A 14,695-nucleotide genomic window follows, 5' to 3' on the forward strand; every position below is an offset into this window, starting at 1 on the left:
CAAATTAGATTCCAATTTTACATATTGCATTTACATGCATCAAAAACCTCACTCATTCCAGTCGCCGTAAGCTAAGATTTACTAAAACAATCCTTAAATCTTCCACTATAAAAAACTGTATTGATAATACAGTCATACATCTATTTTTGCTAAATGGTTAATCACTGAATACAGACAGAATATCCTTCTCCTTTCCCAAATCCTTTTAAGATCTGTAAGAATAGAGAAAATTTCCATCTTCTGGAAAACCTGAGTTGACCTCAGGCAGTGCCTATCCATTGCTTGGTGAGGCTTTTCACATGTCATTCCCCCTTTTCACGCCTGTCTTGACAACAAACCATACTGTGTTCACCCATCAGTCAAACCCTACATGTTTCAGCCGAGTGCAAAGCCCATTTTCCTCTTCAGACCTTCCTGTCAACAAGGGTCACAGAACATCAGTGCTACAAGTGACTTCAGAAGCCATTTGGTCACACCCCCTCAATTTTACAGACTGGGAGGTGACCCAGAGTCAACACAAGGTCACACAGAAAATCAGTGGCAGAGTCAGAACTAGAATTCAGATCTCTTGGGATTCTGGTGAAGGCCTTCTGCTTTACACTATCTTCTTTCCCTTAATTCACATAATACTTGAAACCTAACATTATTTTACTGGTTTTCAGGGCACCAGAGCATTCCATTTTGAACATTATTTTTAAAAGTATGCTTCATTTACTCCTCTGTTATCAATGAGGATTTGATCTAAATGCTCAAAGATCCTACAAATTTGTGCAATTGCCCTCAACAACTACTAATATAAAAATGCCAAATAAACCAGTTTTTTGGTGTGTTTTAACATGAGCTTACAATGAGAGTGTAATTTAAAAATGTAAGCATACAACTAGGCTTTACCAAAGAGTAACGTGTTTATTTCACTTAAATTCTTAAAAATACTTTTTTGGCAGTTGTCACATAAAATGTCCTAATGTAAAAAAAAAGTAATAATTAAAAAGAAAAGCATGAAAAAACAGACCCAAAATGTTAAGATTTTATTTACAAAGCTTTTTTGTTGTACAGAAAGTAAAAATGCTGTTACAATCTCAGTGTAACTGGTAGCCACAGATGGTAGACTCACCAATCACAGCTATCCACGCTACAGCAAGAGTCTTACACAAAAACCTAACAACGCTTACAATTTTGTTGGGGTGAAGTCCACAAACTTGGTGGTAGATTACCAAGAGGGACTACATGGAAGGAAGTCGGAATGTCACAGGAACTATTCTTTGGCTCTTTGGGTGGGTGGGTGTCCTGGGGTTTGTATCACAGCTACCTTTTTTTTTTTTTTTTTTTTTTTTTAAACAGCTACCAAATCCATGAGCAGTCCAACCAATACTGAACAGTTCTGTTTCTGCAGGTCATCTGGGGTCTTAATCATCATCTCCTTCATCATCTGTTTCTCTCTTCCTCTTTTCACCTTTCCCGCCTTCTTCCTCCTCTGAACAGTAACAAAAATTGACTTTAGGACAGTGGCAAGGCATTTTGCTTAGATTATTGCCAATGGAGGCAGCAACAAAGTTTTTGATGGTTAGGAGATAAAACAATGTAAACTTGATCAGGTTAACATAGGTGATTAATAGTGAGTATAAGTGGTGACCATAGAACCAAGAAAAGCAAAATGCACAGCAGCACTTCAACTCACACAGGAAAGTTAATCCAGTTTCCTCAATTTTAAGGTGTTTTCTTCCAGATGTTTCTTTTTTTTTTTTTTTTGAGACGGAGTCTTGCTCTGTCGCCCAGGCTGGAGTGCAGTGGCCTGATCTCAGCTCACTGCAAGCTCCGCCTCCCGGGTTCACGCCATTCTCCTGCCTCAGCCTCCCGAGTAGCTGGGACTACAGGCGCCCGCCACCTCGCCCGGCTAGTTTTTTGTAGTTTTAGTAGAGACGGGGTTTCACTGTGTTCACCAGGATGGTCTCGATCTCCTGACCTCGTGATCCACCCGTCTCGGCCTCCCAAAGTGCTGGGATTACAGGCTTGAGCCACCGCGCCCGGCCCAGATGTTTCTTTTAACAAATCTAGCAGTTACTAAAATGCATATTAATAACCTGAGCTGGTCAGGCATGGTGGCTCATGCCTGTAATCCCAGCATTTTGGGAGGCCAAGGTGGGCGGATGTTCTGAGGTCAGGAGTTCCAGACCATCCTGGCCAATGTGGTGAAACCCCGTCTCTACTAAAAAAAAAAAAAAAAAAAAAAAAAAAATATTAGCCAGGCATGATGGCATGCACCTGTAATCCCAGCTACTCTGGAGGATGAGGCATGAGAATTGCTTGAATCCGGGAGGTGGAGGTTGCAGTGAGCTGAGACTGTGCACTGCACTCCAGCCTGGGTGACAAGAGCAAAACTGTGTCTCCAAAAAAACAAAACAAAAACCCTCGCGCTATCTAGGATGTCTTCAAGCCATGCTTATTTTCAAGTGACCTCGGACAAGCTTAACCTCTTTAAGACTTTTTCATCTGTAAAATGGGGACAATGGTACTGACTTTAAAATGTTATTCTGAGAATTAAATAACACAAAAAACACTTAGTATGGAACATCGTTAAGACTCAAATTGTAGCAAACTAGTATTAACTATAAAGGAACTTCTTAAGAGTATTATGTAGTCGAGACACAGAGACTTACATATAGACCAGCTTTTTCAACTAATAAAATCCATGGTTATTTTAATGAAATTAACTATATGTTAAAATCGTATTTCAGACAGGTTTTTTTTTTTTTTTGAGACGGAGTCTCACTCTATTGCCCAGGCTGGAGTGTAGTGGCGCGATCTTTGCTCGGGACTACAGGCGCCCGCCACCACGCCTGGCTAATTTTTTTGTATTTTTAGTAGAGATGGGGTTTCACTGTGTTAGCCAGGATGGTCTCAATCTCCTGACCTCATGACCCGCCCGCCTCGGTCTCCCAATCATACAGGTTCTTAAAGGCAGTGACCAGGTCCTAACCAGGGTAATATCTAGTGTAAATGTAATTGAGAGCTTGACACAAAGTGGATGCTGAGAAAACATGAGCCAACAGCACAGTGAACACCTGATTCTCTGAGACACAACCATGAGACTTTTATTTATTTTTTTGAGTCAAGGTCTCCCTCTGTCACTCAGGTTGGAGTGCGTCGGCACCATCACAGCCTCACTGCAACTTCAAGCAGTCCTCCCACCTCAGCTTCCCGAGTAGCTGGGACTATAGGCGTGTACCACCATGCGCAGCTAACATTTTTTTTTTTTTTTTTGAGACAGAGTCTTGCTTTGTTGTCCAGGGGAGTGCAGATCTCAGCTCACCGCAATCTCTGCTCCTGGGTTTGACTGCGTGCCACCACAGGATTTCACCATGTTGCCAGGCTGCTCTCGAACTCCTGAACTCAGGTGATCCACCTGCCTCGGCCTCCTAAAGTGCTGAGATTACAGGCATGAGCCACCCCACCCGTTTCCAGCTAACTTTTAAATTTTCTGTCAAGACAGGGTCTACGTTGTCCAGGGTGGCATACTTTCAACAGTATTAAATAAGTAACAGCTATTTCACTCGTCTTGGTTGTAGTGGGGAAAGGACTAACACTGATAAAACTGGGAAACTGCTACATCTATTTATATATTCTGAAAATGATGGTTCAATTATTAAAGCCTTCTTTTCTTTTTTTTTAAATGAAATAACTCCCAAACACAGAAACCTCACACTTGGCAGTAAACCAAATGACTGGTCCTAAAAACATATTTAAAACATGGGGACCAGGTTAGGCATGGTGGCTCATACCTGTAATCCCAGCACTTTTGGAGGCCGAGGTGGGTGGATCACCTGAGGTCAGGAGTTTGAGACCAGCCTGGCCAACATGGCGAAACCCCATCTCTACTAAAAATACAAAAATTAGCCAAGTGTGGTGGTGCATGCCTGTAATTCCAGCTACTCGGGAGGCTGAGGCAGAGAATCGCTTGAACTTGGGAGGTGGAGGCTGTAGTGACCTGAGATTGCACCAGTGAACTCCAGACTGGGCGACAGAGCGAGACTCCATCTCAAAAAAAACAACAGGGCACGGTGGCTCACGCCTGTAATCCCAGCACTTGGGGAGGCTGAGGTGGGCAGATTACGAGGTCAGGAGAGAGACCATCCTGGCTAACATGGTGAAACCCTATCTCTACTAAAAATGCAAAAAAATTAGCTGGGCGTGGTGGCAGGTGCCTGTGGTCCCAGCTACTCGGGAGGCTAACACAGGAGAACGGCGTGAACCCAGGAGGCGAAGCTTGCAGTGAGCCGAGATAGTGCCACTGCACTCCAGCCTGGGAAACAGAGTGAGACTCTGTCGCAAAACAACACCACCACCACCCCAAAAAAAACCCATGAGGACTGAAGACCAACAGGACCCTTGCCATCAGACAGGAATAACTGCTGTAGCAGCAAGCAGCCTGCACCAGCACAGACACACTGATGGGATGATAGAAACGAGAACGTGAATGTGTGTGTAGACCGCCAGAGCCAAGGGTATTTTATTTTCTTCTCAGTGGGATCAAATTCTAAATAATGGATATTTTAATCTAATTTTTGACTGATAATGATCAAAATGCATGCATTAGGCCCACCTTCATCTTCATCCTCATCTTCATCTTCTTCATCAAGTCCAAATTCTTCTTCCTAAAGAATAGCAAACAGCCTAACATTAGATTAATTCTGCCAAACTGAAAAGTGCAAATAGTACAAATTCTGCCAAACTAAGTACAAATAAACGCGACAATATCAATCAAGCAGGAAACTGTAATGTTATTTTTATCTACTTTGATGTACGAAGACCCACTGATTTTCCTTAATGTGCTTTATAATTTTTCTAAAAAAAATTTTTTTAAGAAGCAAGCAGTTCATTTGCTAGATGTTTAATTAGTATGTAACTTTGGATAATTCAAGAAATCATCTTAAAATCTCAAATTTCAAAACTGGTTTAGACAAAAATTCCTTTCTATATCCCATTCATATACAAAGCTTCTTTCAGAACCTTAATGTCAATCATACACCTAATGAGATCACACAAACCCCTAGCCTTATTTTTATACTGCAAAAGAGGATGCGTTCTGTTAACAGCTAATGTTGTCTGCCTGTTTCTCAAACCTCTTTGAGGGTCAAAGTCAAGACACTGTTTTCTCCTGCCCTCGTATAGCATTCATTTCCTCAGGGATCCTCTATTATTGGGTATTCTATAAACCAGACTATCTGCTCTTTCGGGGCACACCACAATCTCATTTCATTTTGTACCCCCAACTCTTTAACATAGCAGGTATATATTTACTGAATTAAACTGAATATACAAGAAAAAATTTAGACTTGGTAAACATAGACTTCCCTACAATTCAATGAAGGAACAGACATACCATCAATTCTCAACATTTCCAGTTTTCTCACCATACTGAATACTCAACTCATTCCTTCCCCCAGAGGGCCAGAACTTACCTTGCACAGCCAGGAACATACTAGTTTGAGTTCAGTAGGCATTCCACTTAGTAGTTATTTAAAGGCAGACAAAAACTAAATTAACCGGATTCATATTGTAAATGTATTCACAGGTATACTACTTTCTTCAAAAGGTGTTTTTCTTTTCTTTTGTCATCTTTTTGAAACCCCCACTTTTGTTGTAATTACAAATAGGAAGCAGGGTAGAAAACAGCTGCACTGACCTCCTCACTGACTTCATCGTCATCCTCATCCCCTTCTACATCTTCATCTTCATCATCTTCTTCATCAAACTCCTCTTCTTCACCATCCTCATCCTCCTCATCTTCCTCATCTTCTCCTTCTGAAAATAGTCCGAAAGGGATTCATTAAACATCCTCGATGCGCCACAAGGCACAAGGTATTGAGAATCTGTGGGCTGGCTCACAGAACAAATCCTGGTAAGGCCACGAACTGCAGTCACTTTCTTTCTACTACGAGATAAAGCTCAGTCCCTTTGTCCAATACAGTCCCATAAAATCAAGAGGGCTAGAAGTCCTGGCAGACAGGATAAACACTTTAATTCTCGCTGATGAAATGATACAATGGCTAAGATTTGCTTCAAAATAATATAGAGTGGGGAAGAAGGGAAGGGTATGCAGGAATAAAGCAAGATCAGCTATGACCAATAATTGCTGAAGCTGAGTGATAAGAATATGGGGGTTTGTTTCGCTATTATTTTTACCTTTATCACTGTCTGAAATTTTTCACAGTAAAAAGTAAAAAAAAAAAAAAAAAAAAAAAAAAAAAAAAAAATCATGTACCTTCTCTTGGGTAATGATACCACCAGTCACAGTCAGCTGCTCAAATCAGGAACCTGAGAAACACCCATAATAACCCCGTGACTCAGGGGACAGGAGGCTGAGAGGCACCTGCATCTCTACCTGATTGTGCAGACCGCTAGTGTGGCATTCTTGCTTCTCCTGGGTCCTAGAGCTCACCATGCTCTCACCTACCTCCTGGTCTCTGCATGCTCTTTCCATCCTCTTTGCTTGGCTAACTCTGACTCCACCTTGGAGTCTCAGTCAACATCACTTCCTTAGGCAGTCTTACTCACCAGACCTCCCAATGTCAGGTCATAGGCTCTCACCATGAGTATGTGGTGCTTCTCCATTACAACACACTTTGCTTACTTGCAATTATTATTTACGATTTTTAATTTAAAACAATTTTTTTTCTGTACAGATGGGGTTTGGCTATGTTGCCCAGGCTGGTCTTGAACTCCTGGATTCCAGCAATCATCCTTCCTCACCCTTCCCAAGTGTGTTAGGATAACAAGTGTGAGCCACCATACACAGCCTATTTATGATTAAAAATATATATAACCATTTCTCTGTGAGGTCCAAGAGGGTAGGCATCTTGTTTTTTTTTTTTTTGTTTTTTGTTTTTTTTTTTTAAATCACTATTTTCCATAGTGCCTGGCACATAGGAAATGCTCCAGTATTTGTTGGCTGATCCATCTTTGCTCTCAGGAACTGCCCCCCACCTTCCAAGGAATATCCTTTACCGGCTCTTGCACATGTGGCTGTTCTTGAGGTGAACTTAAATAGACAACAAGCACAAACAGTTTTTAGGAAAAATGGAAAAATTACAGAAGGGACAAAGGGACATAACATTTGGAAGTAGGTGAGATGTCCTATTCTCTGTCCATTTTACCACCTTATAACTCATTAATTTTTGCCTGTCTCAATATGCTTCAAAAAAAAAAAAAACTGCAAAAATGCTTCCATTAATTGCACCCAACCTCCTTCTTTTCTTCCTCTATCTTCTTGATAATTTCTGCTGTATGTGCTAATTTTTAAAGAAAAGAGGTATTTATACTTACTGATGTGAAAACTAATCATTCTGCTTCCTCTAAGCCAGGGGTCCCCAACTCCCAGGACTGGCACTGGTCTGTGGCCTGGGCCGCACAGCAGGAGGTGAAGAGCAGGCCAGTGAACATTACCACCTGAGCTCCACCTCCTGTCACATCACCTGTTAGATTCTCATGAGTGCAAATTCTATTGTGAACTGCGCATGGGAGGGATCTAGACTGTGCACTCCTTATGAGAATCTAATGCCTGATGTAAGGTGGAACAGTTTCATCTCAAAACCATTCAGCTGCTGCCCCCAACCCCTTTCCCGCATCTGTGGAAAAACTATCTTCCATGAAATCAGTTCCTGTGCCAAAAAGGTTGGAGACTGCTGCTCTAAGCCACCTGGAGGTAAGAAGTATTTTATTCTAAGAACGACTGAGAGTAAACAAACTCAGCATGCAAAGAAAACACAAACTTAACAGGAGTGATATCTTGGGTAGGAAGTATTAGTTATTTCTTAAAATCAGTAAATCTGTAAAATATGTAAACATCCTGGGTCAAATGCCAAAACTACTGAAAATCATCTTTTAATTCTATGTTATGATCAGAGATTCTTTCCCTTATGAATGAAAAATGGAATCTAACATATAGTTATTTGAAATCATTACCTTTTTAAACTCTGGTCATATGTCAATGGAAGGGAAAGCTATTTTATTTATAGTTGGCAATAACAAACAGGTACCAAGTACCTACTAAGTGTCAGGCCTTATGAATCAAGAGATTTACCCAAGATGATGACTGTAGTACAGTAGGACAGTGGTCCTCAACCTTTTTGGCACCAGGGACCAGTTTTGTAGAAGACAACGTTTCCACAGCCTGTGGGTCGGGGGATGGTTTCAGAATGATTCAAATGCATTATATTTATTCTGCACTTTATTTCTATTATTACATTGTAACATATAATGATACACAACTCATGATAATGTGGAATCATTGGGAACCCTGAGCTTGTTTTCCCTGCAACTAGACAGTCCCATCTGGGGGCAATGGGAGACATTGACACCCGAAGTGTGCTGCTTATGTCCAGTATACTCCATAATCTTGTTTTGGTTGCTGTCACTGCAGAAACCTTTGCTTCACAAAGATAGGATATTGGAAATGGAAGCAGGTTTTTCAGTGCTTTTTTGGCAATCTCGGGATATTCCACCTTGATTTTAATCCAGAATATAGAGATTTTGAAGTTATCTCAAACCATACTTTTAAGGCCACTGCCATTTGTGATCTCAACCAGTTGATCCTCTTCAAGCATGAACAAAGTCAATTGACCTGGCTTATTCACAAATGGGTCGTGGATCCATTCCTTCCCAGGTTGGGGTCTTTTGTGGTTGGGAAGTAATGCTCAAACTCTTTTGAAAGCTGAGATAGATGATCATGCACCAGCTGCGAGAAAGGCGGCCCTGGCTCAGTCTCTTTCAAAATCACTGCTACTGTTTGAAACATGTCAAAAATCCCAATGCTCAGAACAGAAAACTAAATAACGTATGTTCTCACTTATAAGTGGGGGCTGGGGAGGGAGAGCATCAGGAAGACTAGCTAATGGACAGTGGGCTTAATACTTAGGTGATGGGATGGCACATGTTTATCTATGCGACAAACCTGCACGTGAACCCCTGAACTTATAAAAAAAAAAAAGTTTTACCACTTATTCTGTTACTAAAATGTTCTGCTAGTGGTGACTGTTAATTCTAAAAGAAATCTCTGGAGCAGGCCTCGTAACTCAAAAACTCTGGCCAGTGATCCACCTTTAGAACACCACCTCGCTTCTCTGTGTAAGAGAAGTATTCTCTGCATCCATCTCACAGAGCTGCGTGAACAGACATGGGTTAAGGGCATGTACTTTAATGTGGTTGATAATTTTAATCACATCCTGCAAAATGTTAAGTTCAGGTGACATCTGTCAGCTAGCCAGCATTTCTCTAAGGATGACACAGTGCATAGACTCACATCCAGAAGTGACCTCTTTGACTCGAGTAGTAAACCAGAAAGCCGTCCAGCCATGGCAGCCGCTCCATCTGTGCATATACGACACAAAATGACCAATTCAGTTTTCCTGATATGTAATCATTCAAAAGACTTGAATAGTTCTGCAGCTGTGGTGTTGGTTGGCAACGAAGTACACATAACATAGTCTCATGCACATCCTCCTGAAAATATATCGCACAAAAACAAGCATTGTTGCCATGTTGTCAACACTGGCAGACTCATCAACCTGCATTGCGTACCACGGTGACTCATCAATCCTCTCTAACAACTGTGCCTCAATATCCTCTCCTATTTCATCAATTCATCTAGTTATGGTGCTAGCCGAAAGAGGAACACGTGCCACCTTTTGAACTGCAGCTTAACTGCAGCCTCTCCTAAAAGTTCACGACAAATGTCCTTAGCAACAGGCAGGATCAACTCTTCAATAGTAAAGGGCGTACTTTAGCAATGCAGTTAGTTAAGGACTTTGCTTTAGCAATGCAGTTGGCCACTAAGAATGAGATGTTCTCAGTGTAGTCACATTTGATGAAGTGGCAGCTTTCAATAATTGCCTCTGTTTTTCATGTTCACATTTATTTCTTTTGAAAAACTCCAAAGGCTTGTCTTTTAAATGCAGGGTGCTTGGTCTCCAAGTGGTGAAGCAATTTTTTTTGTGTGTGTGTGAGATGGAGTCTCGCTCTATCGCCCAGGCTCAAGTGCAGCAGCGCAATCTCAGCTCACTGCAACCTCTGCCTCCCAGGTTCAAGCAATTCTCATGCCTCAGCCTCCAGAGAAGCTGGGACTAAAGGTGTGCACCACCATGTCTGGCTAATTTCTGTATTTTTGTAGAGCCGGGGTTTCCCCATGTTGGCCAGGCTGGTCTTGAACTCCTGACCTCAGGTGATCCACCTCGGCCTCCGTAACTGCTGGGGTTATAGGCGTGAGCCATTGTGCCCAACCAGTGAAGCGGTTTCGAAGGTTTCATGGCTTTATTGGATAGCTGGTTGCCACATATTATACAAAGTGGGCTTGGAGAATGTGAATCGTCTGTTGCAATGAACCTGTAATTTAAATAGCACTCTTGGTATTTTCTTTTCAATGAAGCTTTCTTTTCATTGGCAGTCTTGTCTTCCGCTGTCTCATTATTGGATCTTTCCCCCTTTACAAAGAAGTTCTCCAGCGACGTTTTTTACTCATGTTGGATAGGGTTAGCTTGTGGGCCTACCAAAACTGTGACTTAGACGAATACGCAGTGCAGGAAAGAGGTGCGGATGGAAGTGGTAAATAAAAAAATGGGCAGGCCAGGCACGGACTAAAATAAGCATCAGATTCTGACTTAAAGCCTGTCACCAGATGCAGCTGTACAACTGAAGTACACCAACTCACTTGCCACTATAAAGCCTGCCACCAGATGAAGCTTAATTGTCACTTGCCACTCACAGATAGGGTTTGATGAGTCTGCAAGCAATTGATTTATTATGATCTCTGTACAGTCAAACCTCTTTGCTAATGTTAATCTGTATTTGCAGCCACTCCCCAGCACTGGCATCACCACCTCAGCTCCACCTTGGATCATCAGGCATTAGATTCTCATAAGGAGCACACAACCTAGACCCCTCACACGTGCAGTTCACAACAGGGTTTGCACTCCTATGAGAATCTAATACCAACCACTATTGATCTGACAGGAGGTGGAGCCCAGACAGTAATATGAGCAATAGAGAGTGGCTGTAAATACAGATGAGGCTTCCCCACCGCTCATGCGGCCTGGTTCCTAACAGGTCATGGAGCGGTACCAGTCTGTGGCCTGTGGGTTGAAGACCCCTGAAGTAGGAAGACTTGAGAAGAGCAGAGTGGCAAGCCTGTAAGAGTAAGGGGTTTACAGTTTAATATGCACAGCATCCTAACCTAGCTTGTAGGCTTCAGGAGATGCTTCCCGGGCCAGATTCAATGTCTCATCCCTGTAATCCCACCACTTGGGGAGGCTGAGGTGGGAGGATCCATTGAGGCCAGGGTCTTATGAAATAGGCCTAAGCTATCAATTTAATGGAATGCCTACATTAAAAAAAATACACACACATGCGTACGTGCACACACACACACTTTTCCTTAATAGTAAGAACATCTAGTAGCTTTTTTTTTTGAGGCAGCCTCTCTGTCTTCGGAGATGGAGTGCAGTGGGGCACAATCATGGCTCACTGTAGCCTCAAACTCCTAGGTTCAAGTGATTCTCCCACCTCAGCCTCCAGTCTTCTGAGTAGCTAAGACTCCAGGTATGTGCCACCACACCTGGCTAATTTTTTTTCTATTTTCTGTAGAAACAAGGTATTGCCATGTTGCCTAGGCTAGTCTCAAACTCCTGGGCTCAAGCAATGCCCTCCGCCTTGGCCTCCCAAAGTGCTGGGATTACAGGTGTGTGCCACTGCACCCGGCCAACATCCAATAGCTTTTATCAGAGGCTTTGAAAGGCAGACATCAGGTTCACTGGATGCTGAGCTTACTCACCTTCATCTTCCTCCTCTTCATCCACACCATCCACCTCGGCATCTGAGTCAGGTGCTTCCTGGTCCTCTCGGTCATAGCCATCCAAGTAGGTAAGCTGGGGCAGGAGCTTGAAGACACTCTCTCGGTAGTCATTCAGGTTAGTAACCTCACAGTTAAACAGGTCCAGGCTTTTCAGACATTCTAACTTTTTCTGAGGAAAATGATCAAAAACCACAACTCCTAAACCAAAGGAATATAAGTAACAAACCCATCTCTTGAAGAGGTAAAATTCTAGGCTCTATATTCGATTCCTGCTACCCATTCAGTCTCATACACAAAAAAACACATCAAGTCTTTTGCAACCTTTATATTAGGTTACTAGACTTTAGTCCCTCTCTTCCTTTATCTACTCTCCCAGAGAACTATGTGTTTTTCTGGCAGCGTAGTAGTCTAAAGCAATATAAATTGAAAATAATTTTTATTAAATCCAGCTATTTTCACAGTATGAGACAATCAAACAGTTTAATAAATTTAGCTGAAACAAATGTTAACATTCGAGTAATCAAATGGCCATTAAGAACTTCCTGGGTATCAAGCAGTCTTTAATGTTCTAGGGTGGTAGTATAGGGAAAAATTCAGAGATTTATAACACAATCTCAGGGTGCTTACAATTTTACTTAGGGCACAGACATGAAACACTAGAGAATGAAATAAAATATAAAGTGTAGCAATGCAGCTATTTTCAGGGAAGACAGGAGTCAATACAGGCTGGGGAAAAAGCAGAGGGGCGCAGAGTTGAAACTTCAGAAATAGGGAGAAACATTGCACTCTTCTTTTTCAATGTTTGGGGAAAAGACTGACATGTTACCAGACTCCTATGATGTGAAGTTCTTCAGATTTTATTTACCATACCTTGAAATTTTGTTGCAATACCTTATTTCTTTGGAACCATCAGTTTCATCTATCTAAAAACAGTTAAGCTATAAAAAGGTGGCCTAAGTTTTCTGAGTAGTCAAAGTGCACTGGAAAATGTCTATGTATTTACTCAGATCTTCATTTATTATGTGTACTAGTATTTCAATCCCAGGTCTATTAAGTTTTGATTAAGGGTAAATTAAGAGACTACACTATAGGCAAGTCAGGAGATAGCAACAGGAAGCGACAGTAGACCCTTGTAGATAGAAGAGGGAGCAGTCTATGAAAGGCAAACCCAATGTGAAGTAGCACATAGCCTGGTGCCTTCCAGAATAGGAGTAATAAGTACATATATTTAGATAGCTTCACAGACACAACCTTTAATGGTTCTGAATCAAGAGAAAATCCTTGGTATTCTCCAAGAAAAGAGTACTAAAAACACCCAAACAAACATTAAAAGGACCTCCACATGAAATAATTTCTAAAAAATAAATGTTGATGCTTAACAGGCTTTGCTGCTTTATTAGGAAAGCTGTTACAACACTCACAACGACCTGAGAAGAAAGGCAGACAAAACAAAACCTTATTTTCAGAACTCAAGGTATCTATGTAGTTCTGAGAAGATATAAAATGATATGAAAATCTGCCTCAAGGCTCTAGAGCAGGGGTTGGGAACTGGTGGTCCAGTGGCCAATTCTGGCCCACCACTTGTTTTTGTAAAATAAGCTCTACTGGAACACAGTCACACTCATTTATTTATGTATGGCTCTTTATGTGCTAAAATGGCCAAGCAGACTAGTTGTGACAGAGACTATATAAACAAGCCATAAAGCCAAATGAACCTACTATTTGGCCCTTAGAGAAAAGGGCTACTGACCCCTGCACATGAAGAAACTTGATCTTCTTGATCAAGAAAGAGGCTCCCACACTTGTTTTATTCATGCAGGGAACACGCAGCAGGGTTACAGCAACAGGCAAACGTTGCACCCCTCAAAACACAAATTGTACAATGATCCAAGAGTCTGTGGACCAAACAATGTGCTTATATAGTCAGTTCCTTGACCTCTTAAGAAAGCTGTCCCCAGCCCTTCTGGTCATAGAGCTGCTTTTGTAACATGTAATTTTCAGATTAGGTTTCCTTCCAGTCAGGCCCTGACTTCCAGAAGCCCAGGTATGACTTCTTGCCAAAGAGGAAAAAAATGCTGCAATGCCACCCCAGACAGCTAGCTAGCATACTGGCTTTCTCTTCACAAAGACTGACTCGATGCCAGCTAGAGTGTCAGCTTAGGTTCAAAAAGGTTCACTCTAAAAATTCTCCACTTAAAAGTAATGAGCCATTTATATTTCAGAATTATTTCCTAGAAATAGGTGCACAAAAACACATACAACCTCTGATATTTATCTAATGCTTTTTAATACCAAAAGTCGTTTCTCTATCTAGTTTCACTGACTCTTCCAGTATACAGGGCCTCCAAGGCGCTCCTGTTTCTGAAACTGTACAATTATGTGAGATTTCTGGCTACTTCCTGGCAAAGCACCCCTTATCAAACAATTTGGACATGCCAATCAGTAGGTTGAAAAATGAAATGAAAGCAAGAAAACAACAAAAATCCCAAATAACTATAGTACTCTGGAATTGCTGAAAGTAGTAAAATTGTGCTTTAAGGCCCAATAGGCACAAAATATACTATACACAGATTATTCAGGATCCCAATGTAATGTGTAAATACTGATAGAAAAAATTACAACTCTACCATACCAGAAATTTGATGTAAGCTAATAGGCTAGCCATAATAAACATTAAACATTTTATTAACAATAATTTTGCTTGCCTTCTTAGAATTTAGAAGGGCTTTGGGGGATGGTTTGGATGGCCCAGGTCTCTTAAAAAAGGTGTCCAAGGAAGTTTGAATTGATGCCTTCTTTGTCTCTCGATTAATGTCCCTGTAGCAAGCAGAGGCATTCACAATCATTGCATTG

At 41.5% G+C, this 14,695-nt stretch overlaps 1 protein-coding gene across 5 annotated transcripts in view; it reads right to left on the reverse strand.

Annotated features, from left to right (window-relative positions):
* Positions 1 to 1,014: 1,014 nt before the first annotated feature.
* Positions 1,015 to 14,695, reverse strand: part of ANP32B (acidic nuclear phosphoprotein 32 family member B) — a 31,423-nt gene continuing 17,742 nt past the window's right edge. For 3 of the 5 annotated variants that reach the window (XM_005581220.5, XM_074017006.1, XM_074017007.1), the window contains exons 4-7: positions 11,822 to 12,011; positions 5,684 to 5,802; positions 4,601 to 4,652; positions 1,015 to 1,474 (exon numbers count right to left, since the gene is read on the reverse strand). In XM_005581220.5, the coding sequence (XP_005581277.1) occupies positions 1,407 to 1,474; positions 4,601 to 4,652; positions 5,684 to 5,802; positions 11,822 to 12,011 (429 nt within the window). In that variant the 3' untranslated portion in view covers positions 1,015 to 1,406. Of the gene's footprint in view, positions 1,475 to 4,600; positions 4,653 to 5,683; positions 9,499 to 11,821; positions 12,012 to 14,547; positions 14,660 to 14,695 lie in introns of those variants that run through there. The other 2 variants (XR_012424539.1, XM_074017005.1) reach the window with 2 other exon arrangements.

Source organism: Macaca fascicularis, chromosome 15 (assembly GCF_037993035.2).
Source record: "Macaca fascicularis isolate 582-1 chromosome 15, T2T-MFA8v1.1".
Classification (NCBI taxonomy): Eukaryota; Metazoa; Chordata; class Mammalia; order Primates; family Cercopithecidae; genus Macaca; species Macaca fascicularis.